The 26,865-nt window shown below is 47.6% G+C and overlaps 1 protein-coding gene across 2 annotated transcripts in view; it reads left to right on the forward strand.

The window, feature by feature from the left end:
- Window positions 1-25,087, forward strand: part of NME5 (NME/NM23 family member 5) — a 167,648-nt gene extending 142,561 nt beyond the window's left edge. For both annotated transcript variants that reach the window (XM_063928318.1, XM_063928319.1), the window contains one exon: window positions 24,948-25,087. In XM_063928318.1, coding sequence (XP_063784388.1) covers window positions 24,948-25,025 — 78 coding nt within the window. In that variant the 3' untranslated portion in view covers window positions 25,026-25,087. The remainder of the gene's footprint in view (window positions 1-24,947) is intronic.
- Window positions 25,088-26,865: the final 1,778 nt, after the last annotated feature.

Genomic DNA, 26,865 nt, shown 5'->3' on the forward strand with positions numbered 1-26,865 from the left:
TAACGGTTCGCAGATCACTATGTGACTGCTTGTTTGGTTCAGGTTAACCTTTTGTTAGGTTAGGTTCCAAGTTGGTTTTTCGTGTTATCTTGGTTTACATGGCGGCGTTAACCTCCTCTACTTTAACGTTAGTTTATTCCAGCTCTCCTCGGGCACAGTTTTACGTAGACTGACTTGGAGGGGGGACATAGTAGGGGAGGAGCTAGCCACAGTGTTTGAGTTTTAAAGTGCCAGCTCCCAGTTACTGCCTACTATTTCCCCATTGTAACTGCGCTCCAGTGTCCCCTGTGGAATCGGAGAAAGGGATTTATCGGTAAGTACCAAAATCATGATATCAACTCCACTAATTTGTATCTACCGAATTAATGCCAGCTCAATTAGCAATATAAAAGGATTAACCACATAGACTCAGTTTAAAAAAAAAAAAAAATCTGTATTTGATGTTTTATTGATACTAGTGTATGTATTATTGTATGTTTTATTTATATATTTCTCTTTTTCTAATTAAATGATTAACAAATTTAAATCATCGGCTTTTGAATACATTTCTTCTTCTCCATTGTGTGAGATTTGACCCCATGAGCGCCGCTATTTTTTAACCTCTGCTTGCATTCTATTGTATTAGGGATAAACACAGTCCCTTATAGAGGCGAACGTGGGCTCATTATTATCTCACATTTTATTAATAAATATAGGTTTGATTCTTTATTAATTTAAGGTGTAGATTGAAAAAGCAACTTTCTAGATACAGGCGCTTCAAAAGTTGTTTTGTTTGTTCATTACAAGATAACCTACTTGTGCTGTTAGTATATATGAAAGGAATTTGCATAATATACATTATAGTGAATCTCCTATATTATATATTAAGTAATCAGCAATTCAGAAACACCACAATCTACAGAGTATGCGTATTTGATAAATAATATTGTGTATCGCCTATATTATACAAGGTGAGGTATAAAAACCTCCCAGATTTTAAAGTTAACATAAAAGGCATGGTTAATGCTATTCACAATGTTAGTACATGTTTTATTAGTTTCTGAAGTGTCGCATTACTCGGCGGGTCATTTCCGGCATTATCACTGCAAACTCCTGATGAAGCTCACCTTCATTTGTCTGGCTATGTTAACAAGCAGAATTGTCGTTTCTGGGTGGAAAACCATCCCCATCTGCTTCATGAAAGGCCTCTACACAGCCAACGGGGCCATTTGAAAGCTGAGGTCTACAAACATCGACCAAGAACCATTAATGTACTGAAGGCTGCTATTCACCAAGAGCTGTCGATATCCTATACAAAACCATCTGAAAATAAACTGTATTCCTTGTACTTTTAGATTATGTACAAAAATCGTGAATAGCATTTACTATGCCTTTTTCTCTAACGTCCTAAGTGGATGCTGGGGACTCCGTAAGGACCATGGGGGATAGCGGCTCCGCAGGAGACTGGGCACAAAAGTAAAGCTTTAGAACTACCTGGTGTGCACTGGCTCCTCCCCCTATGACCCTCCTCCAAGCCTCAGTTAGATTTTTGTGCCCGAACGAGAAGGGTGCACACTAGGTGGCTCTCCTGAGCTGCTTAGTGAAAAGTTTAGCTCCCTGGCTCTCCCCTGCAGTCACTACACTACAGAAAGGGTTAAAAAAGAGAGGGGGGCACTAATTAGGCGCAGTATAAACAATACAGCAGCTATAAAGGGAAAAACACTTATATAAGGTTATCCCTGTATATATATATAGCGCTCTGGTGTGTGCTGGCAAACTCTCCCTCTGTCTCCCCAAAGGGCTAGTGGGGTCCTGTCCTCTATCAGAGCATTCCCTGTGTGTGTGCTGTGTGTCGGTACGTTTGTGTCGACATGTATGAGGAGAAAAATGATGTGGAGACGGAGCAGATTGCCTGTAATAGTGATGTCACCCCCTAGGGGGTCGACACCTGAGTGGATGAACTGTTGGAAGGAATTACGTGACAGTGTCAGCTCTGTATAAAAGACAGTGGTTGACATGAGACAGCCGGCTACTCAGCTTGTGCCTGTCCAGACGTCTCATAGGCCGTCAGGGGCTCTAAAGCGCCCGTTACCTCAGATGGCAGATATAGACGCCGACACGGATACTGACTCCAGTGTCGACGGTGAAGAGACAAATGTGACTTCCAGTAGGGCCACACGTTACATGATTGAGGCAATGAAAAATGTTTTACACATTTCTGATAATACGAGTACCACCAAAAAGGGGTATTATGTTCGGTGAGGAAAAACTACCTGTAGTTTTCCTGAATCTGAGAAATTAAATGAGGTGTGTGATGATGCGTGGGTTTCCCCCGATAACAACTGATAAATTCTAAAATGTTATTGGCATTATATCCTTTCCCGCCAGAGGTTAGGGTGCGTTGGGAAACACCCCCTAGGGTGGATAAAGCGCTCACACGCTTGTAAGAACAAGGGCTCTACCCTCTCCTGAGATGGCCGCCCTTAAGGATCCTGCTGATAGAAAGCAGGAGGGTATCCTAAAATGTATTTACACACATACTGGTGTTATACTGCGACCAGCAATCGCCTCAGCCTGGATGTGCAGTGCTGGGTTGGCGTGGTCGGATTCCCTGACTGAAAATATTGATACCCTAGATAGGGACAGTATATTTTTGCCTATAGAGCATTTAAAAGATGCATTTCTATATATGCGTGATGCACAGCGGAATATTTGCCGACTGGCATCAAGTCTAAGTGCGTTGTCCATTTCTGCCAGTAGAGGGTTATGGACACGACAGTGGTCAGGTGATGCGGATTCCAAACGGCATTTGGAAGTATTGCCTTATTAAGGGGAGGAGTTATTTGGAGTCGGTCTTTCAGACCTGGTGGCCACGGCAACAGCTGGGAAATCCACGTTTGTACCCCAGGTCGCCTCTCAACATAAGAAGACGCCGTATTATCAGGCGCAGTCTTTTCGTGGGCAAGCGGGCAAAAGGTTCCTCATTTCTGCCCCGTGACAGAGGGAGAGGAAAAAGGCTGCAGAAATCAGCCAGTTCCCAGGAACAGAAGCCCTCTCCCGCCTCTGCCAAGCCCTCAGTATGACGCTGGGGCTTTACAAGCAGAATCAGGCACGGTGGGGGCCCGTTTCAATGAATTTCAGCGCGCAGTGGGCTCACTCGCAAGTAGACCCCTGGTTCCTTCAGGTGATATCTCAGGGGTACAAATTGGAATTCGAGACGTCTCCCCCTCGCCGTTTCCTAAAGTCGGCTTTACCGATGTCTCCTTCTGACAGGGAGGCAGTTTTGGAAGCCATTCACAAGCTGTATTCCCAGCAGGTGATAATCAAGGTACCCCTCCTGCAACAGGGAACGGGGTATTTCTCTATCGTCCTAGTGGATGCTGGGGTTCCTGAAAGGACCATGGGGAATAGCGGCTCCGCAGGAGACAGGGCACAAAAGTAAAGCTTTCCGATCAGGTGGTGTGCACTGGCTCCTCCCCCTATGACCCCCCTCCAAGCCAGTTAGATTTTTGTGCCCGGCCGAGAAGGGTGCAATTCTAGGTGGCTCTCCTAAAGAGCTGCTTAGAGAAAGTTTAGCTTAGGTTTTTTATTTTACAGTGAGTCCTGCTGGCAACAGGATCACTGCAACGAGGGACAGAGGGGAGAAGAAGTGAACTCACCTGCGTGCAGGATGGATTGGCTTCTTGGCTACTGGACATCAGCTCCAGAGGGACGATCACAGGTACAGCCTGGATGGTCACCGGAGCCGCGCCGCCGGCCCCCTTGCAGATGCTGAAGAAAGAAGAGGTCCAGAATCGGCGGCTGAAGACCCTTGCAGTCTTCTAAAGGTAGCGCACAGCACTGCAGCTGTGCGCCATTTTCCTCTCAGCACACTTCACACGCAGTCACTGAGGGTGCAGGGCGCTGGGGGGGGGCGCCCTGGGAGGCAAATGTAAACCTATATACTGGCTAAAAATACCTCACATATAGCCCCCAGAGGCTATATGGAGATATTTAACCCCTGCCAAACTTCACTAAAGAGCGGGAGACGAGGCCGCCGGAAAAGGGGCGGGGCCTATCTCCTCAGCACACAGCGCCATTTTCTCTCACAGAAAGGCTGGAGAGAAGGCTCCCAGGCTCTCCCCTGCACTGCACTACAGAAACAGGGTTTAAACAGAGAGGGGGGGCACTAATTGGCGATATAAATATCTATATAAAGATGCTATTAGGGAGAAACACTTATATAAGGTTGTCCCTATATAAAATTATAGCGTTTTTGGTGTGTGCTGGCAAACTCTCCCTCTGTCTCTCCAAAGGGCTAGTGGGTCCTGTCCTCTATCAGAGCATTCCCTGTGTGTGTGCTGTGTGTCGGTACGTGTGTGTCGACATGTAGGAGGACGATGTTGGTGAGGAGGCGGAGCAATTGCCTGTAATGGTGATGTCACTCTCTAGGGAGTCGACACCGGAATGGATGGCTTATTTAGGGAATTACGTGATAATGTCAACACGCTGCAAGGTCGGTTGACGACATGAGACGGCCGACAAACAATTAGTACCGGTCCAGACGTCTCAAAAACACCGTCAGGGGTTTTAAAACGCCCGTTTACTTTAGTTGGTCGACACAGACACAGACAGGGACACTGAATCCAGTGTCGACGGTGAATAAACAAACGTATTCCTTATTAGGGCCACACGTTAAAGGCAATGAAGGAGGTGTTACATATTTCTGATACTACAAGTACCACAAAAGAGGGTATTATGTGGGATGTGAAAAAACTACCATAGTTTTTCCTGAATCAGATAAATTAAATAAAGTGTGTGATGATGCGTGGGTTCCCCCCGATAGAAAATTATGGGCGGTATACCCTTTCCCGCCAGAAGTTAGGGCGCGTTGGGAAACACCCCTTAGGGTGGATAAGGCGCTCACACGCTTATCAAAACAAGTGGCGGTACCGTCTATAGATAGGGCCGTCCTCAAGGACCAGCTGACGGGAGGCTGGAAAATATCATAAAAAGTATATACACACATACTGGTGTTATACTGCGACCAGCGATCGCCTCAGCCTGGATGTGCAGAGCTGGGGTGGCTTGGTCGGATTCCCTGACTAAAAATATTGATACCCTTGACAGGGACAGTATTTTATTGACTATAGAGCATTAAAAGGATGCATTTCTATATATGCGAGATGCACAGAGGGATATTTGCACTCTGGCATCAAGAGTAAGTGCGATGTCCATATCTGCCAGAAGATGTTTATGGACACGACAGTGGTCAGGTGATGCAGATTCCAAACGGCACAAAGGTGTATTGCCGTATAAAGGAAGAGGAGTTATTTGGGGTCGGTCCATCGGACCTGGTGGCCACGGCAACTGCTGGAAAATCCACCGTTTTTACCCTAAGTCACATCTCTGCAGAAAAAGACACCGTCTTTTCAGCCTCAATCCTTTCGTCCCTATAAGATCATATCTGCCCAGGGATAGAGGAAAGGGAAGAAGACTGCAGCAGGCAGCCCATTCCCAGGAACAGAAGCGTTCCACCGCTTCTGACAAGTTCTCAGCATGGCGCTGAGACCGTACAGGACCCCTGGATCCTACAAGTAGTATCCCAGGGGTACAGATTGGAATGTCGAGACGTTTCCCCTTCGCAGGCTCCTGAAGTCTGCTTTACCAAGGTCTCCCTCCGACAAGGAGGCAGTATGGGAAAAAATTCACAAGCTGTATTCCCAGCAGGTGATAATTAAATTACCCCTCCTACTACAAGAAAGGGGTATTATTCCACACTATATTGTGGTACTGAAGCCAGAAGGCTAGGTGAGACTTATTCTAAAAAAAATTTTTTGAACACTTACAAAGGTTCAAATCAAGATGGAGTCACTCAGAGCAGTGATAACGAACCAGGAAGAAGGGGACTATATAGTGTCCCGGGACATCACGGATGCTTACCTCTATGTCCCAAATTTGCCCTTCTCACTAAGGGTACCTCAGGTTCGTGGTGCAGAACTGTCACTATCAGTTTCAGACGCTGCCGTTTGGATTGTCCACGGCACCCCGGGTCTTTACCAAGGTAATGGCCGAAATGATGATTCTTCTTCGAAGAAAAGGCATCTTAATTATCCCTTACTTGGACGATCTCCTGATAAGGGCATAGTCCAGGGAACAGTTGGAGGTCGGAGTAGCACTATCTCGGATACTGCTACAACAGCACGGGTGGATTCTAAATATTCCAAAATCGCAGCTGATCCCGACGACACGTCTGCTGTGCCTAGGGATGATTCTGGACACAGTCCAGAAAAAGGTGTTTCTCCCGGAAGAGAAAGCCAGGGAGTTATCCGAGCTAGTCAGGAACCTCCTAAAAACAGTGCATCATTGCACAAGGGTCCTGGTAAAAATGGTGGCTTCCTACGAAGCAATTCCATGCGACAGATTTCACGCAAGAACTTTTCAGTGGGATCTGCTGGACAAATGGTCCGGATCGCATCTTCAGATGCATCAGCGGATAACCCTATATCCAAGGACAAGGGTGTCTCTCCTGTGGTGGTTATAGAGTGCTCATCTTCTAGAGGGCCGCAGATTCGGCATTCAGGATTGGATGCTGGTGACCACGGAGCCCAGCCCGAGAGGCTGGGGAGCAGTCACACAAGGAAAAAATTTTCCAGGGAGTGTGATCAAGTCTGGAGACTTTTCTCCACATAAATATACTGGAGCTAAGGGTAAATTTATAATGCTCTAAGCTTAGCAAGACCTCTGCTTCAAGGTCAGCCGGTATTGATCCAGTGGGAAAAACATCACGGCAGTCGCCCACGTAAACGGACAGGGCGACACAAGAAGCAGGAGGGCAATGGCAAAAACTGCAAGGACTTTTCGCTGGGCGGAAAATCATGTGATAGCACTGTCAGCAGTGTTTCATCCCGGGAATGGAAACTGGGAAGCAGACTTCCTCAGCAGGCACGACCTCCACCCGGGAGAGTGGAAACTTCATCGGGAAGTTTTTTCCACATGATTGTAAACCGTTGGGAAATACCAAAGGTGGACATGATGGCGTCCCGTCTGAACAAAAAACGGGACAGGTATTGCGCCAGGTCAAGAGACCCTCAGGCAATAGCTGTGGACGTTCTGGTAACACCGTGGGTGTACCAGTCGGTGTATGTGTTCCCTCCTCTGCTTCTCATACCTAAGGTGCTGAGAATTATAAGACGTAGAGGAGTAAGAACTATACTCATGGCTCCGGATTGGCCAAGAAGGACTTGGTACCCGGAACTTCAAGAGATGCTTACAGAGGTCTTATGGCCTCTGCCGCTAAGAAGGGACTTGCTTCAGCAAGTACCATGTCTGTTCCAAGACTTACCACAGCTGCGTTTGTCGGCATGGCGGTGGAAAGCCGGATCCTAAGGGAAAAAGGCATTCCGGAAGAGGTCATTCCTACCCTGGTCAAAGCCAGAAAGGAGGTGACCGCACAACATTATCACCTCATGTGGCGAAAATATGGCGTGGTGTGAGGCCAGGAAGGCCCCACAAAGAAATTTCAACTCGGTCGTTTCCTGCATTTCCTGCAAACAGGAGTGTCTATGGGCCTCAAATTGGGGTCCATTAAGGTTCAAATTTCGGCCCTGTCGATTTTCTTCCAGAAAGAATTGGCTTCAGTTCCTGAAGTCCAGAAGTTTGTCAAGGGAGTATTGCATATACAACCCCCTTTTGTGCCTCCAGTGGCACTGAGGGATCTCAACGTAGTTCTGGGATTCCTCAAATCACATTGGTTTAAAACCAGTCAAATCTGTGGATTTGAAGCATCTCACATGAAAAGTGACCATGCTCTTGGCCCTGGCCTGGACCAGGCGAGTGTCAAATTGGTGGTTTTTTCTCAAAAAAGCCCATATCTGTTTGTCCATTCGGACAGGGCAGAGCTGCGGACTCGTCCCCAGTTCTCTCCCTAAGGTGGTGTCAGTGTTTCACCTGAACCAGCTTATTGTGGTGCCTTGCACCTACTAGGGACTTGGAGGACTCCAAGTTGCTGGATGTTGTCAGGGCCCTGAAAATGTGTTCCAGGACGGCTGGAGTCAGGAAAACTGACTTGCTGTTATCCTGTATGCACCCAACAAACTGGGTGCTCTTGCTTCTAAGCAGACTATTGCTAGTTGGATGTGTAATACAATTCAGCTTGCACATTCTGTGGCAGGCCTGCCACAGCCAAAATATGTAAATGCCCATTCCACAAGGAAGGTGGGCTCATCTTGGGCGGCTGCCCGAGGGGTCTCGGCTTTACAACTTTGCCGAGCAGCTACTTGGTCAGGGGCAAACACGTTTGCTAAATTCTACAAATTTGATACCCTGGCTAAGGAGGACCTGGAGTTCTCTCATTCGGTGCTGCAGAGTCATCCGCACTCTCCCGCCCGTTTGGGAGCTTTGGTATAATCCCCATGGTCCTTTCAGGAACCCCAGCATCCACTAGGACGATAGAGAAAATAAGAATTTACTTACCGATAATTCTATTTCTCGGAGTCCGTAGTGGATGCTGGGCGCCCATCCCAAGTGCGGATTATCTGCAATACTTGTACATAGTTACAAAAATCGGGTTATTATTGTTGTGAGCCATCTTTTCAGAGGCTCCGCTGTTATCATACTGTTAACTGGGTTTAGATCACAAGTTGTACGGTGTGATTGGTGTGGCTGGTATGAGTCTTACCCGGGATTCAAAATTCCTCCCTTATTGTGTACGCTCGTCCGGGCACAGTACCTAACTGGCTTGGAGGGGGGTCATAGGGGGAGGAGCCAGTGCACACCACCTGATCGGAAAGCTTTACTTTTGTGCCCTGTCTCCTGCGGAGCCGCTATTCCCCATGGTCCTTTCAGGAACCCCAGCATCCACTACGGACTCCGAGAAATAGAATTATCGGTAAGTAAATTCTTATTTATTCCACACTGTTGTGGTACCGAAGCCGGACGGCTCGGTGAGACCGATTCTAAATCTAAAATCTTGAACACTTACATACGGAGGTTCAAATTCAAGATTGAGTCACTCAGAGCAGTGTTTGCGAACCTGGAAGAAAGGACTACATGATGTCTCGGGACATCATGGATGCTTACCTTCATGTCCAAATTACCCTTCTCTCCAAGGGTACCTCAGGTTTATGGTACAGAACTGTCACTATCAGTTTCAGACGCTGCCGTATGGATGGTCCACGGCACCCTGGGTCTTTACCAAGGTAATGGCCGAAATGATGATACTCCTTCGAAGGAAGGGAATTTTAGTTATCCCTTACTTGGACGATTCCCTGATAAGGGTAAGATCCAGGGAACAGTTGGAGGTCGGTGTAGCACTATCTCAGGTAGTGTTGCGGCAGCACGATTGGATTCTCAATATTCCAAAATCGCAGCTGATTCCGACGACTCGTCTTCTGTTCCTAGGGATGATCCTGGACACAGTCCAGAAAAAGGTGTTTCTCCCGGAGGAGAAAGTCAGGGAGTTATCCGAGCTAGTCGGGAACCTCCTATAACCGAGCCAAGTCTCAGTACATCAATGAAATGGTTCTGGGAAAAATGGTGGCTTCCTACGAAGCAATCCCATTCGGCAGATTCCACGCAAGAACTTTCCAGTGGGACCTGCTGGACAAATGGTCCGGGTCGCATCTTCAGATGCATCAGCGGATAACCCTGTCACCAAGCACAAGGGTGTCTCTCCTGTGGTGGTTGCAGAGTGCTCATCTTCTAGAAGGCCACACATTCAGGACTGGGTCCTGCTGACCACGGATGCCAGCCTGCGAGGCTGGGGAGCAGTCACACAGGGAAGGAATTTCCAGAGCTTATGGTCAAGCCTGGAGACATCACTTCACATAAATATCCTGAAGCTAAGGGCCATTTACAATGCTCTAAGCTCAGCAAGACCTCTGCTTCAAGGTCACCCGGAGTTGATCCATTCGGACAACATCACGGCAGTCACCCACGTAAACAGACAGGGTGACACAAGAAGCAGGAGGGCAATGGCAGAAGCTGCAAGGATTCTTCGCTGGGCGGAAAATCATGTGATAGCACTGTCAGCAGTATTCATTTCGGGAGTGGACAACTGGGAAGCAGACTTCCTCAGCAGACACGACCTCCACCCGGGAGAGTGGGGACTTCACCCAGAAGTCTTCCACATGTTTATAAAACTCGACAAGTATTGCGCCAGGTCAAGGGACCCTCAGGCAATAGCTGTAGACGCTCTGGTAACACAGTGGGTGTACCAGTCAGTGTATGTGTTCCCTCCTCTGCCTCTCATACCCAAGGTACTGAGAATTATAAGATGGAGAGGAGTAAGCACTATATTCGTGGCTCCGGATTGGCCAAGAAGGACTTGGTAACCGGAACTTCAAGAGATGCTCACGGAGGATCCGTGGCCTCTACCTCTAAGAAGGGACCTGCTCCAGCAAGGACCCTGTCTGTTCCAAGACTTACCGCGGCTGCGTTTGACGGCATGGCGGTTGAACGCCGGATCCTGAAGGAGAAAGGCATTCCGGATGAGGTCATTCCTATCCTGATCAAAGCCAGGAAAGATATAACCGCAATCACCGCATTTGGTGAAAGTATGTTGCGTGGTGCGAGGCCAGTGAGGCCCCGACGGAGGAATTTTCAACTAGGTCGATTCCTACATTTCCTGCAAACAGGAGTGTCTATGGGCCTGAAATGGGGGTCCATTAAGGTTCAAATTTCGGCCCTGTCAATTTTCTTCCAAAAAGAACTAGCTTCAGTCCCTGAAGTTCAGACGTTTGTGAAAGGGGTACTGTATATACAGCCTCCTTTTGTGCCTCCAGTGGCACCTTGGGATCTAAATGTAGTTTTTGGGTTCCAAAAGTCACATTGGTTTGAACCACTTAAATATGTGGAGTTAAAATATCTCACATGGAAAGTGGTCATGCTGTTGGCCCTGGCCTGGGCCAGGTGCGTGTCAGAATTGGCGTCTTTATCCTGTAAAAGCCCTCATCTGATTTTCCATTCGGACAGGGCGGAATTGAGGACTTGTCCTCAGTTTCTCCCTAAGGTGGTTTTCAGCGTTTCACCTGAATCAACCTATTGTGGTGCCTGCGGCTACTAGGGACTTGGAGGACTCCAAGTTGCTAGACGTTGTCAGAGCCCTGGAAATATAGGTTTCCGGAACGGCTGGAGTCAGAAAATCTGACTCGTTGTTTATTCTGTATGCACCCAACAAGCTGGGTGCTCCTGCTTCTAAGCAGACTATTGCTCGTTGGATTTGTAGTACAATTCAGCTTGCACATTCTGTGGCAGGCCTGCCACAGCCAAAATCTGTAAAAGCCCATTCCACAAGGAAGGTGGGCTCATCTTGGGCGGCTGCCCGAGGGGTCTCGGCTTTACAACTTTGCCGAGCAGCTACTTGGTCAGGAGCAAATACGTTTGTAAAATTCTACAAATTTGATACCCTGGCTGAGGAGGACCTGGAGTTCTCTCATTTGGTGCTGCAGAGTCATCCGCACTCTCCCGCCCGTTTGGGAGCTTTGGTATAATCCCCATGGTCCTTACGGAGTCCCCAGCATCCACTTAGGACGTTAGAGAAAATAAGAATTTACTTACCGATAATTCTATTTCTCGTAGTCCGTAGTGGATGCTGGGCGCCCATCCCAAGTGCGGATTGTCTGCAATACTGGTACATAGTTATTGTTACCAAAAAATCGGGTTATTGCTGTAGTGAGCCATCTTTTCTAGAGGCTCCTCTGTTATCATGCTGTTAACTGGGTTTAGATCACAAGTTATATGGTGTGATTGGTGTGGCTGGTATGAGTCTTACCCGGGATTCAAAATCCTTCCTTATTGTGTACGCTCGTCCGGGCACAGTATCCTAACTGAGGCTTGGAGGAGGGTCATAGGGGGAGGAGCCAGTGCACACCAGGTAGTTCTAAAGCTTTACTTTTGTGCCCAGTCTCCTGCGGAGCCGCTATCCCCCATGGTCCTTACGGAGTCCCCAGCATCCACTACGTACTACGAGAAATAGAATTATCGGTAAGTAAATTCTTATTTTTGTTAAATTTTAAAATCTATTTTTTTTTTGCCTCACCCTGTATTTTCACAACCCTTCAGAATAGCTTCAGGTCTCTCGATGTAGATGGTAACACATTTCTAATGATGTGTACACACTGGCTGATATATCGGGCGTTCTATTGAATGGCCAATATATCATGGGCCCGTTGCTCAGTGTGTACGAGCGATATGTCTGTGAACACCGTCATTCACAGACATATCGCATTGGCCCTGCAGCACAGCCGATGGCCAATATATCTAACAATATATTGGCACATCGCTGTGTGTGTTCTTCCAAACTAAGCTAGCCCCAAATGTCTTCTGACATCCAGGCCTTGTTGTCTAGCAAGCACTTCTTGTTACTCCATGCCAGGCGCATGCATGGAGTTCTCCTGATGCAGCTCCAACAAACATTAATCCATAGGTGAATGTGGGCGTTTCTGCCTTTTAGCAGCCAAGAGCGTCTTATTTAGCTCAATATTTTATTTGAAATAATGCTAAGAGTGCAGGAGAGATATGAGATGAGCAGCGGTAAAGTATATTCTGTACTATAGTCATAAATGTGAATTGGAGAGAAATATGGTTATATTACTATACCTTAGAGCGTGCAATACTAAAATATATACTTGATATAATAGTAATTTCTGCAGCAGGTTACACTGGTATTCCACAGGGAATAACATCGGGGAGTAGAGTTGGATCTTGATCCGAGGCACCAACAGGCTAAAGCTTGGACTGTTCCCAGGATGCACTGCTCCACCTCCTCTATAGCCCCGCCTCCAGGCACTGGAGCTCAGTTTGTAAGTTGGTGCCTGGAGTGCAGGTCACTAACAGGTGGGGCTGCTTTAGGCAGCCCTGAAAAGAACTTATTTAGAAGACTTCAAGGGCCGCAGCACTTTCTATGTGTTTATGACATGCTGTGCTGCGGCTCCATCACCTTCCTCAGCAGCGCTGCATACTCCAGCGGCCTAGTTCCCGGGTACTTGCAGCGGAGACACACCGGTTTTCTTTAGGCACACCACCGCTGTTATTCTCCAGGATCGCGTGGCTGTACTTGAAGGGTGGAGGTAAGGTAAATCGCGATCCGGTCGTGGTTCCAGGAGACGGACCGCGCCGCTGGCACGGACACTGTGTCGCACAGGGACCCCACTATATCCACCAGGGCAAGGAGCACAGGTCGGATTTATTAAAATCCATTTGCAAAAGGCTCCACAGTACCCGGTGGTGAAGTCCAGCAGAGGGAATAAGGTGCTGACCTGTAGCCCCTCCCCCAGCTCCAGGCGCCATCTACTGCTGGTGTTCCCGCCCTGGAGCTGCATCTCTCTCTCTCCCTCACTCCCTGAAGAGATTTTGGCGCCATTACATAGCTGGGCTGATCTCCGGGACTACTGGGCACTGTCTCCTCTGTAAATTTGCCTGCATCATCAGCGCTGTGCATTTACAGACACTTAAGTATTCTACATGTCATTTTAGACAGTGTTAGTTAAGAACAAGTGTACTGCTACCTGAATATTTAGTACAAGTATTCTGTGATATACATACAGTATTTACTGTGCATTGTTATATCTGTATACATACATTCCTATATGTAATTACTAGTCCAGTGCAGTTTTATTGTTATATGTGATAATTCCTGCATTGTACCTGTGACTATAGCTGCTGGATTCCACTCTTGTGTATCACACGTTTGCTATCACTATATTCTGTACCCTGGGGAACTAGTTGCGTCAGGGTCTCATATAATATATAGTGCTACACAAGATATACTGTTTGTATTTCTCACTGTGTTTTTCAGTCACCCCATACCACTTATATCCTCTGTTTGTGCTCTGTATTGTCACAAAACACAGGGGATAATTTGCTGGGTTTTTTTGTGTTTGTCTGGCTATATTGTACTATTACATCCTAAGGCTACATCCCACATGATGTCTGCTACACAGGGTGGGACATCCGCTGACGCTCCTGCATCATGCAGTGCTGTCGTTATGGATTCACCAGTGGGGGAAGTGTTAGCTGCTGGTTCAGGCGCTGGGGGTCATACATCTCCCAGTCCGTCTGTGGCACCTGTGGTCAATCAAAACCCACCTTGGGCAGCTTTTTCAAATATGCTGACTATGCTTGTAACACGTCTCACGCCCCCTGTGGGGCCTCCAGTGCCATTACAGCCAGATATTGTCCCTGTAGTTAATCCGCCATGGGCGGATACTTTGTCTACCCAGTTACAGCAATTAAATCAGACTTTGGCTAGACAGAAGTACACCCCACGTCCCTCTGGGGCCAAGGGGTCATCTAAGCTGGCCATTTCTTCCTCACAATCCACTAATATTTCGGATAATTCTTCAGATATAGATGGGGAATATACTGATCCGTCAGACACTGATACAGTTGCTTCTGATGAGGAATCTGCAACCCAGGTTGATGTTCCTGACCTTGTGGAGGCTATCAAGCTGATTCTCCAAATTGATGATGACATTGAGCCTCCTGTTACATCTAAGAAATCTGATAAGTTTAAACGTCAGAAGGTTGCTAAAGTAGTTTTACCACATTCTGACCTCTTAATTGATATACGTCAGGAATCCTGGTCATCTATAGAAGTTTTTTCTGTCTAAAAAGATGCTAGCTCATTATCCTATCCCTGCGGAGTTGATCAACAAGTGGGAAACTCCACCGCTGGCGGACTCTTATGTCGCCCGTCTTGTGGTGTCCTCTACTCTGCCTGTCACCACTGTCACCTCACTGAAGGAACCGACAGATAAGCGTGTGGAGGAATGCCTGAAGTCTATTTACACTCTTACTGGTGCTGTACATAGACCCACTATGGCTGCCTCTTGGGCGGCAAAAGGAATTGAAGCATGGGTTCAGGCAATTGAGGAAGAGCTACCTCAGGATTTTTCTGACATTTCCTGTCGTATATTACCACAGCCTCTCACTATATTCAGGAGGCGGCCTCTGATGCAGGGGTCATGGCGGCCAAGACTTCTACTACGTCTATCCTGGCCCGCCGGATTCTTTGGTTGAGGTCCTGGAAAGTGGACCTGGACTCTAAAAACACCTTGGAGGTACTCCCTTTCAAGGGAGACATCCTGTTTGGGGAAGATCTGATTAAGATTGTGACTGACTTGGCTACGGCCAAGACTGCATTTCTCCCAAGTACTAATCCTTCTGCTCAGAAGGCTAAGAGTACCACTTTTCGTTCCTTTTGACCCCCAAGTTAAGCAAAAGGTCAGGCGTACCCGAGACAGGCTCGTACTTCCAAAATCAGTAAGCCCAAATCTAAACAATCCTGGGCCGCCCGTCAGTCTGCTTCCAAACAAGACAAGCCTGCTGCATGATGGGACGGGCTTCCCCCTGGGGGACCCCAGGGTGGGAGGCCGACTTCTGCAGTACGCACAGGCCTGGTTAAAGACCACTTCAGATGCCTGGGTACGGTAAGTTGTCTCTCACGGGTACACAATCTCTTTCAAGAGACGTCCCCCTCGCCAGTTCTGTTCAACGATTATCCCCTCAGATCCGTTGAAAGCGCAAGCTCTACACCTGGTTGTACAATCCCTCCTGGAAACAGGAGTGGTAGTGCCAGTACCCCTGTCCCAGAGAGGCAGGGGATACTATTCGACCCTGTTTCTAGTTCCGAAACCGAATGGGTCTTTCCGGCCTATCCTCAACCTCAAATCATTGAACAAGCAACAAACTCTGCACTCTATTGTGCTGGCCATGGAACCCGAGGACTATATAGTATCCCTGGACATACAGGATGCTTACCTGCAGATACCTATTGCCATTTTGCATTAGCAATATCTGCGGTTTGCTATTGGCAACCTTCATTTTCAATTCCAGGCTCTGCCATTTGGACTGGCCACGGCACCTCGGATTTTCACCGAAGTAATGGCCATGATGACGGCTTTTCTCCGTTCGTCAGGGAATCAAAATCCTGCCATATCTGGACGACTTGCTGATTCTGGCGAACTCCCACGATGTCCTCCTCAGTCAACTGGAGATGTCGGTCAAATTCCTTCAAGCCCACGGGTGGCTCATCAATTGGAAGAAGTCCTCGCTGGTCCCTGCTCGGAGCATGGTGCACCTGGGGGCACTGTTGGACACACACAGCCAAAGGCTGTTTCTGTCTCCGGAGAAGGTCCTGAAACTTCAGGACAAAATCAGATGCTTCCTCTCTCGCCAGAGAGTGTCGATACACTCGGCAATGCAAGTACTAGGCCTCATGGTGTCGGCTTTCGCCATGGTAGAGTACGCTCAATTTCATTCCCGTCCTCTGCAGAGGTTAATCCTTTCCAAATGGGATGGCCTGCCTCATCGGATCAGATCTCAAATGATCTCCTTGACTCCGGAGGTTCGTCTGTCACTGAGCTGGTGGCTACAGAACCAACAGTTGAGCAGGGGCTGTCCCTTCTAAATCTCCAACTGGGTCCTCCTGACAACGGATGCCAGTCTGCGAGGTTGGGGCACGGTGTTGGAGCAACACTTTCTCCAGGGTCGGTGGACCAGGGAGGAATCTCTCCTCCCGATAAACATTCTGGAATTGCGGGCAGTGTTCAATGCATTGACACTGGCCCTGCCTCTGGTACAGAACAGGCCTGTTCAAGTACAATCGAACAACGCCACCACAGTGGCGTACATAAACCGTCAAGGCGGCACTCGAAGCCGCATGGCAATGATGGAAGTGTCAAAAATCCTCCAATGGGCGGAACGCCATCTGCCAGCCATATCGGCAGTGTTCATTCTGGGAGTCCTCAACTGGGAAGCGTACACGCCAGAGAGTGGAGTCTTCATCCCGAAGTCTTTCAACTCCTAGTGGACAAGTGGGGCCTACCAGATGTAGACTTCAGGGCATCTTGACACAATCACAAGGTTCCGGTCTGCGGAGCAAGGACAAGGGATCCTCAAGCAGCGTTTCTGGATGCACTGGCAATTACATGGAGCTTTCGGCTGCCAAACGTGTTCGCTCCAGTGTCACTCCTGCCCAGGGTAATACGGAAGTTCAAGGTAGAAGGAGGAATACTATTTCTAGTCGCTCGAGCGTGGCCCAGGCGGTATTGGTTCTCAGACCTGCAGGGTCTATCAATTGAGCGTCCTCTTCTACTTCCTCAACGCCCAGTCCTCCTCGTTCAGGGCCCTTGTGTCTACCCGGACCTGGCCAGACTGGCTTTGACGGCGTGGCTCTTGAAGCATCACTCCTGAGAGAAAAAGGATTCTCTGAGGCGGTTATTCAAACTATGTTGAAAGCCCGTAAACCAGCTTTGGCTTGGATTTCTTACTTCACATGGTGTGCTGCTAAGAATTATGATGCATATACATTCAAAACTTCCAGACTTTTGGCTTTTCTACAACAAGTCCTAGACTTGGGCCTTCGTCTGGCCTCCCTCAAGGTTCATATTTCTGCCTTGTCGGTGTGGTTTCAGAGAAAAATTGCGTCTCTTCCTGACATTCACACTTTCACTCAGGTTGTCTACTGATTCAGCCTCCCTATGTCCCTCCCGTGGCTCCACGGGATCTGTCTGTCGTCTTAAATGTCCTGCAAGAGTCTCCATTTGAACCTCTTGAGTCTGTGGACCTTAAATGCCTTACAAATGGGAAAGGAATAAGATAACTGAATGCAGCCCTGCGCTATAATTATTAGCAGCTTGTTTCTAACTCATAGGATTCACCCTTTAGAATCCAAAGGAATACAGACTAATACAACAAGGATTTGTTAAAAACTAGTGCTTTTCAAAGGTACAAAAACCTAGAATATAGTGCTTTCTCCCGATCAGCAGTCAGGTGATCCCTCGCAAGTGGAAAGACACTCACATTAGTGTTCTGTCTCGCTCTCCCATAAAGGTATCTTTAACCAAATGGAACCAGCTTGCCGCTCGTCAGGAATAGCAGGCTAAAAAGTCAAACTTACATTAGGGTTCTGTCACGAGTACACCAAAAGGTATCTTTGAAACCCCGACACTTGTAGGCAGGAGACAGGCAGACCGATGTACTTTCACAAAACAGGGTCATTTATTCATCCAATAAACAAGTATAAAAAGTTCAGCATCAAACCGGATTCAGATCCACATCATAAGGACGAAGGATATCATCGAGATGTTCCAATATAATGTCCTGTTCGGATGTAGATATCACGGTGATCGTCTCATGGTGGGTAAAGAGTCCGACACAAAGGTAACTTCAACGCGTTTCCGGGCTTACTCACCCCTTTGTCAAGAAGTAATAAAACAACCCAGGTTTACCAGGATTTATCCTAAAAGGTTTCAGTCACATGGTTGCGTTTAACCAATGATAACTGACACATTAACACATCATTAGAAACACATGTGATGACACAATAGTTATAGAATGCTCACAAAGATATAACAGAGAGTACACCAACTGTATCTTTACGTAAATGTTACAAATTTTATACAGATGTAAGTCCAAAATTATATTGTGAATGTTGTTTTGAATAATCCCGGAGGCATTTTCAAGCATAAATTACGGTATATTGGGCATAATAAAGGGGAGATACGTTGCGGTCAGAAATGCAACGCTGCAGAACGATCCTAGTGCAGCAAAGACCAAACCCCTCTAAAGAGATTTGTGTGGATCACGTGACTGGAATTAACCAGTCACGTTGCATCTCTTTAGATGTATCTACACTGAGTTACTTAGTATCAAAGAATATATAACTGAAGAGTAAGCATCTAATTCTAGAGAGCATACTGCGTATAAATGGTATGGTTAAGTGTTGAGGATAAGTAATTTAAACCTGGGGATAATTAAAAACAGGACAGGACGGGACCGGGATAAACAAAACCGAATGTCCCAATCCCGAAAACTCCTTTAGGGCATTCCCGATGTTATTCCCTGTGGAATCCCAGTGTACCCTGCTGCAGAATAGGAGATTTATGGTAGACTTACCATTGTTAAATCTCTTTCTGCAAGGTACACTGGATTCCACAGGACACTCAGACGCACTTAGCTTCTTTGGGTTTGTGTGGCATTAGCCGCTAGTCCCTTCTCCTGTCGTGAGAATGTGGTTCTATGTGACTAACATCTACCGTCTCTTTTACCTGCTACTGCATTGGACTGGTTAACAAAACTGAGCTCCAGTGCCTAGAGGCGGGGCTATAGAGGAGGCGGTGCAGTGCATCCTGGGAACAGTCAAAGCTTTAGCCTGTTGGTGCCTCGGATCAAGATCCAACTCTACACCCCAATGTATTCCCTGTGGAATCCAGTGTACCTCGCAGAGAGAGCTTTAACAATGGTAAGTCTACCATAAATCTCCTTATAATATAAAGTAACTATGATGATTTAATGTATTTTTTTCTCTTACGTCCTAGAGGATGCTGGGGACTCCGTAAGTACCATGGGGAATAGAGGGGCTCCGCAGGAGACATGGGCACTATAAAGAAACTTTAGAATGGGTGTGCACTGGCTCCTCCCTCTATGCCCCTCCTCCAGACCTCAGTTAGATCCTGTGCCCAGAGGAGACTGGGTGCTTTCAGGGGAGCTCTCCTGAGTTTCTCTGTAATAAAGAATTTTGTTAGGTTTTTTATTTTCAGGGAGTCCTGCTGGCAACAGGCTCCCTGCGCCGTGGGACTGAGGAGAGAAAAGCAGACCTACTTCAGTGATAGGCTCTGCTTCTTAGGCTACTGGACACCATTAGCCCCAGAGGGATCGGAACGCAGGTCACCCTAGCCGTTCGCCCCAGAGCCGTGCCGCCGTCCTCCTTGCAGAGCCGGAAGATAGAAGCCGGGTGAGCATACGAAGAAAGAAGACTTCACAGGCGGCAGAAGACTTCGGATCTTCACTGAGGTAACGCTGCGCGCCATTGCTCCCACACACACACACACAGGCACGGATGGGTGCAGGGCGCAGGGGGGGCGCCCTGGGCAGCAATAATCCTCTTGGCTGGCATAAACGGTAAATTCAGCTATGGCATTATAATATACAATCCCCCGCCAGGTTTTTTTTGTATTTTGAGCGGGACAGAAGCCCGCCGCTGAGGGGGCGGAGCTTGATCCCACAGCACTAACCAGCGCTATTTTCTCCACAGCACGCTGCTGAGAAGCTGGCTCCCCGGACTCTCCCCTGCTGAACACGGTGACAGGGGGCTTTGAAGGGGGGGGGGGGGGGGCACATAATTTGGGCGCAGTCAATATAAATATATATATATATAAAAAAGCGCTATATATATCTGGGAATTGTGTTTCCAGGGTCATTGGCGCTGGGTGTGTGCTGGCATACTCTCTCTCTGTCTCTCCAAAGGGCCTTGTTGGGGATCTGTCTCCAGATTAGAGATTTCCCTGAGTGTGTGGGGTGTCGGTACGTGTGTGTCGGCATGTCTGAATTGGAAGGCTCTTCTAGGGAGGAGGTGGAGCAAATGAGTGTGGTGTCTCCGTCACCTGACACCTGATTGGTTGGATATGTGGAATGTTTTAAATGCAAATGTGAATTTATTACACAAAAGGTTGGACAAAGCGGAGTCCAGGGAAAATACAGGAAGTCAATCCCTGCCTTTCACTATATCACAGGGCCCTTCTGGGTCTCAAAAGCGCCCACTATCCCAAGTAGCAGACACTGATACCGACACGGATTCTGACTACAGTGTCGACTATGATGATGTGAGGTTGCAGCCGAGATTGGCAAAAAGTATTCATTATATGATTATTGCAGTAAAAGATGTGTTGCATATCACAGATGACCCCTCTGTACCTGACACGAGGGTCCACATGTTTAAACAAAAGAAACCTGAGGTTACTTTCCCCCCTTCACATGAGCTAAATGAGTTGTTTGAAAGGGCTTGGGAAACTCCAGACAAGAAACTGCAGATTCCCAAAAGGATTCTTATGGCGTATCCTTTCCCGGCTAAGGACAGGATACGGTGGGAATCCTCCCCCAGGGTGTTGACGCGCTTATCCAAAAAGGTAGCGCTGCCGTCTCAAGATACCGCAACCCTCAAGGATCCTGCGGATCGCAGGCAAGAGACTACTTTTGAAGTCAATTTACACACATACTGGTACATTACTCAGACCGGCGATAGCGTCGGCTTGGGTTTGTAGCGCTGTAGCAGCGTGGACAGATACCTTGTCTGCTGAAATTGATACACTGGATAAGGATACCGTTTTATTGACCTTGGGTCGTATAAAGGATGCTGTCCTATATATGAGAGATGCTCCGAGAGACGTTGGCCTACTGGGTTCCAGAGCCAACGCCATGGCGATTTCTGCTAGGCGAGCCCTGTGGACCCGACAATGGACGGGTGATGCCGACTCAATGAAGCATATGGAGGTTTTTGCCTTACAAGGGTGAGGACTTATTTGGGGAAGGTCTCACGGACTTGGTTTCGACAGCTACTGCAGGTAAATCCACTTTTTTACCTTATGTTTCCTCACAGCCAAAGAAAACGCCACATTATCAGATGCAGTCCTTTCGGTCGCATAAATCCAAGAGAGTACGGGGATCTTCCTTTCTCGCCAGAGGGAAAAAGCTGGCAACCGCAGCTAGTTCCCAGGAACAGAAGTCCTCCCCGGCTTCTTCAAAATCCACCGCATGACGCTGGGGCTCCGCTGAGGTAGTCCGCCCCAGTGGGGGCACGTCTTCGACTTTTCAGCCACGTCTGGATTCAATCACAGGTGGATCCCTGGGCAATAGACATTGTTTCCCAGGGTTACAAGCTGGAATTCGAAGAGGTGCCTCCTCGCCGGTTTTTCAAATCGGCCCTTCTAGCTTCTTCCCCAGAGAGGGAAGTAGTTTTAAATGCAATTCAAAAACTGTGTCTTCAACAAGTGGTGGTCAAAGTTCTCCTGCTTCAACAGGGGACGGGGTACTACTCAACCCTGTTTGTGGTCCCGAAACCGGACGGTTCGGTCAGACCCATTCTGAATTTAAAATCCTTAAACCTATACTTGAAAAGGTTCAAATTCAAGATGGAATCGCTCAGAACGGTCATCGCCAGCCCGGAGGGGGGGATTATATGGTGTCCCTGGACATAAAGGATGCATACCTTCATGTCCCCATATATCCTCCTCATCAGGCGTTCCTGAGATTTGCGGTACAGGATTGTCATTACCAATTTCAGACGTTGCCGTTTGGGCTTTCCACGGCCCCGAGGATTTTCACCAAGGTAATGGTGGAAATGATGGTGCTCCTGCGCAAGCAGGGAGTCACAATTATCCCGTACTTGGACAATCTCCTAATAAAAGCGAGATCGAGAGAACAGTTGCTGAACAGCGTATCACTCTCCCTGAGGGTGTTGCAGCAGCACGGCTGGATTCTCAATCTACCAAAGTCACAGTTGGTTCCAACGACCCGTTTGCCTTTCTTAGGCATGATTCTGGATACGGACCAGAAAAGGGTTTTTCTGCCGATGGAAAAGGCCCAGGAACTCCAGAACGTGGTCAGGGACCTGTTAAAGCCAAAAAGGGTGTCGGTCCATCAATGCACTCGAGTTCTGGAAAAGATGGTGGCGTCTTACGAGGCCATTCCATTCGGCAGGTTCCATGCAAGGACCTTTCAGTGGGACCTTCTGGACAAGTGGTCCGGGTCACATCTACATATTCATCAGATGATCAGCCTGTCCCCCAGGGCCAGGGTATCTCTCTTGTGGTGGCTGCAGAGTGCTCACCTTCGAGAGGGTCGCAGGTTTGGCATTCAGGACTGGGTTCTGGTGACCACGGACGCAAGCCTCCGAGGATGGGGAGCAGTCACACAGGGAAGAAACTTCCAGGGTCTGTGGTCAAGCCAGGAGGCTTGTCTACACATCAACGTACTGGAATTGAGGGCCATATACAACGGCCTACATCAAGCGGAGAATTTTCTTCGCGACCTACCGGTTCTGATTCAGTCAGACAACATCACGGCAGTGGCTCATATAAACCGCCAAGGCGGAACAAGGAGCAGAGTGGAAATGGCGGAAGCCACCAGAATACTTCGCTGGGCGGAAAATCATGTAAGAGCTCTGACAGCAGTCTTCATTCCGGGAGTGGACAACTGGGAAGCAGACTTCCTCAGCAGACACGATCTCCATCCAGGAGAGTGGAGACTTCATCATGAAGTCTTTACAGAGATTGCAAGTCAGTGGGGACTGCCTCAAATAGACATGATGGCGTCACGCCTCAACAAAAAGCTCTCGAGGTATTGTGCCAGGTCAAGGGACCCTCAGGCGGTAGCAGTGGACGCCCTGGTGACTCCGTGGGTGTTTCAGTCGGTCTATGTGTTCCCTCCTCTTCCTCTCATCTCAAAAATATTGAGAATCATAAGACAAAAAGGAGTACAGGCAATTCTCATTGTTCCAGATTGGCCTCGAAGGGCTGGTATCCGGATCTGCAGGAAATGCTCACAGAAGATCCGTGACCTCTTCATCTCAGAGAGGACCTGTTGCAACAGGGGCCCTGTCTGTTCCAAGACTTACCGCGGCTGCGTTTGACGGCATGGCGGTTGAACGCCGGATCCTAGCTGAAGAGGGCATTCCGGATGAGGTCATTCCTACTCTGATAAGGGCTAGGAAGGAGGTGACTGAAACATTATCACCATATCTGGAGGACGTATGTGTCTTGGTGTGAGACCAAGAATGCTCCTTCGGAAGAATTCCATCTGGGCCGTTTTCTCCACTTCCTACAGACTGGAGTGAATTTGGGCCCAAAATTAGGTTCCATTAAGGTACAGATTTCGGCCCTGTCCATTTTCTTTCAGAAGGAATTGGCTTCTCTACCAGAAGTCCAGACTTTTGTGAAGGGAGTGCTGCATATCCAGCCTCCTTTTGTGCCCCCAGTGGCACCATGGGACCTTAACTTGGTGTTACAGTTCCTTAAGTCTCACTGGTTTGAGCCTCTTCAAACCGTGGAATTAAAGTATCTCACTTGGAAAGTGGTTATGTTGTTGGCCTTGGCATCTGCAAGGCGAGTGTCTGAGTTGGCGGCTTTATCTCACAAAAGCCCCTATCTGATTTTCCATGTGGACAGAGCTGAGTTGCAGACTCGTCCTCAATTTTTGCCTAAGGTGGTTTCCTCTTTTCATATGAACCAACCTATTGTGGTGCCTGTGGCTACAAGGGACCTGGTGGATTCCGAGTCCCTTGATGTGGTCTGGGCTTTGAAAATTTATGTAGCCAGAACGGCTAGGGTTAGGAAAACAGAGGCTCTTTTTGTCCTGTGTGCAGCCAACAAGGTTGGCGCTCCTGCTTCTAAGCAGACTATTGCTCGCTGGATCTGTAACACAATTCAGCAGGCTCATTCTACGGCAGGATTGCCGTTACCTAATTCGGTGAAGGCCCATTCCACTAGGAAGGTGGGCTCTTCTTGGGCGGCTGCCCGAGGCGTCTCGGCATTACAGCTTTGCCGAGCGGCGACTTGGTCGGGTTCAAACACTTTTGCAAAATTCTACAAGTTTGATACCCTGGCTGATGAGGACCTCATGTTTGCTCAATCGGTGCTGCAGAGTCATCCGCACTCTCCCGCCCGTTTGGGAGCTTTGGTATAATCCCCATGGTCCTTACGGAGTCCCCAGCATCCTCTAGGACGTAAGAGAAAATAAGATTTTAAACTTACCGGTAAATCTTTTTCTCCTAGTCCGTAGAGGATGCTGGGCGGCCGTCCCAGTGTGGACAACATTCTGCAAGACTTGTATATAGTTATTGCTTGCATAAGGGTTATGTTACAGTTTTGTTCAGTCTTTGATGCTGTTCTGTTTCATACTGTTGACTGGTTCGTATATTCCAGGTTATACGGTGTGGATGGTGTGGGCTGGTGTGAATCTTGCCCTTGGATTAACAAAATCCTTTCCTCGTACTGTCCGTCTCCTCTGGGCACAGTTTCTCTAACTGAGGTCTGGAGGAGGGACATAGAGGGAGGAGCCAGTGCACACCCATTCTAAAGTTTCTTTATAGTACCCATGTCTCCTGCGGATCAAGTCTATTCCCCATGGTCCTTACGGAGTCCCCAGCATCCTCTACGGACTAGGAGAAAAAGATTTACCGGTAGGTTTAAAATCTTATTTTTTCTTTCCAGCTCTGGCTTGCTGATTGGCTTCTGAAGCATAATCCTAACAAACCAGACGTTCATGACGGCACCATTATAGAAGAATAAATGAAAAACAATAAATGTGGACGATAAGAATGACCATGCTAATAAAGCATAGAACTGAATAACATGGGCTGAGCTGTACCATTTTGTTCGCATTGTTGCTTCTATATAAGTAGCCAGTCTGAGAACCGACAGTGTCACACTCTGTTACTTTTCATCTCACAACACTACTTATTACAATACTTGAAAAAAGTAATTTTCTCCCCATCTATATCCAAAAGACGGAATCCTTGTCCTATGCTTCCTTCTCTGGGACCTGTGTGCACTTCTCTCTCCACCGCTGCTCAGCATGATCAGTTTCTTTATCAAGGGCTAAAGTGTAGATAAATCTATTTGCCCATAGGTGAGCTCACAGGCCTTCAGGAGAACTTTATATTTGTATAATGATTGAAGGATGAGTTAGTCTCTCAAGAACAGCCCATTATGCTAATGTACATGAAGCCCACTGATCTGTATGCTTCTGCCAGAGCAGGGGTGTTTCTAGGGGTCCAAGCACCCCCTGGCAAAGTAAGGGACTGCCCCCTCCAACAGCGCATCTCGCGCATATTTTAAATAGACACAAAGGAGAATGGTCTTATGGGAAAGGGGTGTGGCCACTGTATAGTGCTCCCAATTCACACTACACAGTAGTGTCCCTTATTCAGGTTATGCCTTATTCAGGTGGAGTGAGGCTACTCTAATTACACTGAAATCCAAAATAATGATGGGCCCAAACAAAAACCTGTATAGAGAAGGGGTTAAGAAATGGGTCCTAAAACAGTTATAATAGGACGGTTGGGTCCCCATCGTCCTTTCTTACAAGCTTATTGGGTACTACTAACTGAAAATAATCTCCATGTTATTTTGTACAACTTCTCAATTGACATTATTTCTAAATAATCTGAATATAGGCTCTGAGTCAGGGTACTGTACTTTGGGTTCTGCATGCAAAGAATAATGAACATCTAGCAAATAAACAGCACGAGCTATCACTTTCCTCAAATGCCAAACACTTCAATGTGTGGTAAGGCCTCCTGCTCCTCTCTGAAGCCGGGGAAACAAAAGGCAGCAAAATGCAACTGAACGCCAAGGCCTGGGATATCGCTGAGCTCAGTGCCCTTCCAAGATCTCCTGGAGTTGCCATAGCCTTAAACTCAGGTACAGCTTTCTTCCTACTTACAGTAGTGTCAGACCCATGCACTCATTTATAACAAGTTGCAATCAGAGGAGCTGGATCAGGTATAGAAATAAATGGGCAGCTTTTACACTCTTATGCTATGTACATATTATGCGATCCCATACGATACAATATCACATGATATTGTATAAGATATCCTATCAGATCGGATCATGTGTACACACTAAAAAACGATGTCTAGAAACAAAGTCATCACTGGAGTTCAAAACCACACAATATCACCTCATCAAGACTGCATGCACATTCTACAATATCATTTAGGACTGAACAATATCGTTCAGATCGTGAATGATATTGCATAGTGTGTATGGGCCATTACTGCCACCGACAAGTTTCATCCATGCAACATTACTTCATGTTATACCATTACCTATGGCAGCTACCAGGTCCACATGATAGTCTTCCTAAGAATCTGGCAGTCTGACATTTCCCCAGCCCTTGAGAATAAAACTGATCAACAGACTTACTATGGTGGCTTTTTAATAGACATAGGGGTCTATTTACTAAGCCTCAGGTGAAGATAAAGTGGACGGAGAAAAGGTACCAACCAATCAGCTCCTAATTGCCATGTCACAGGCTGGGTTTGAAAAATGACAGGAGGTGATTGGCTGGTACTTTATCTCCGTCCACTTTATCTCCACCTGAGGCTTAGTAAATAGACACAAT

The sequence above is a fragment of the Pseudophryne corroboree genome, chromosome 6 (assembly GCF_028390025.1).
Source record: "Pseudophryne corroboree isolate aPseCor3 chromosome 6, aPseCor3.hap2, whole genome shotgun sequence".
Lineage (NCBI taxonomy): Eukaryota > Metazoa > Chordata > Amphibia > Anura > Myobatrachidae > Pseudophryne > Pseudophryne corroboree.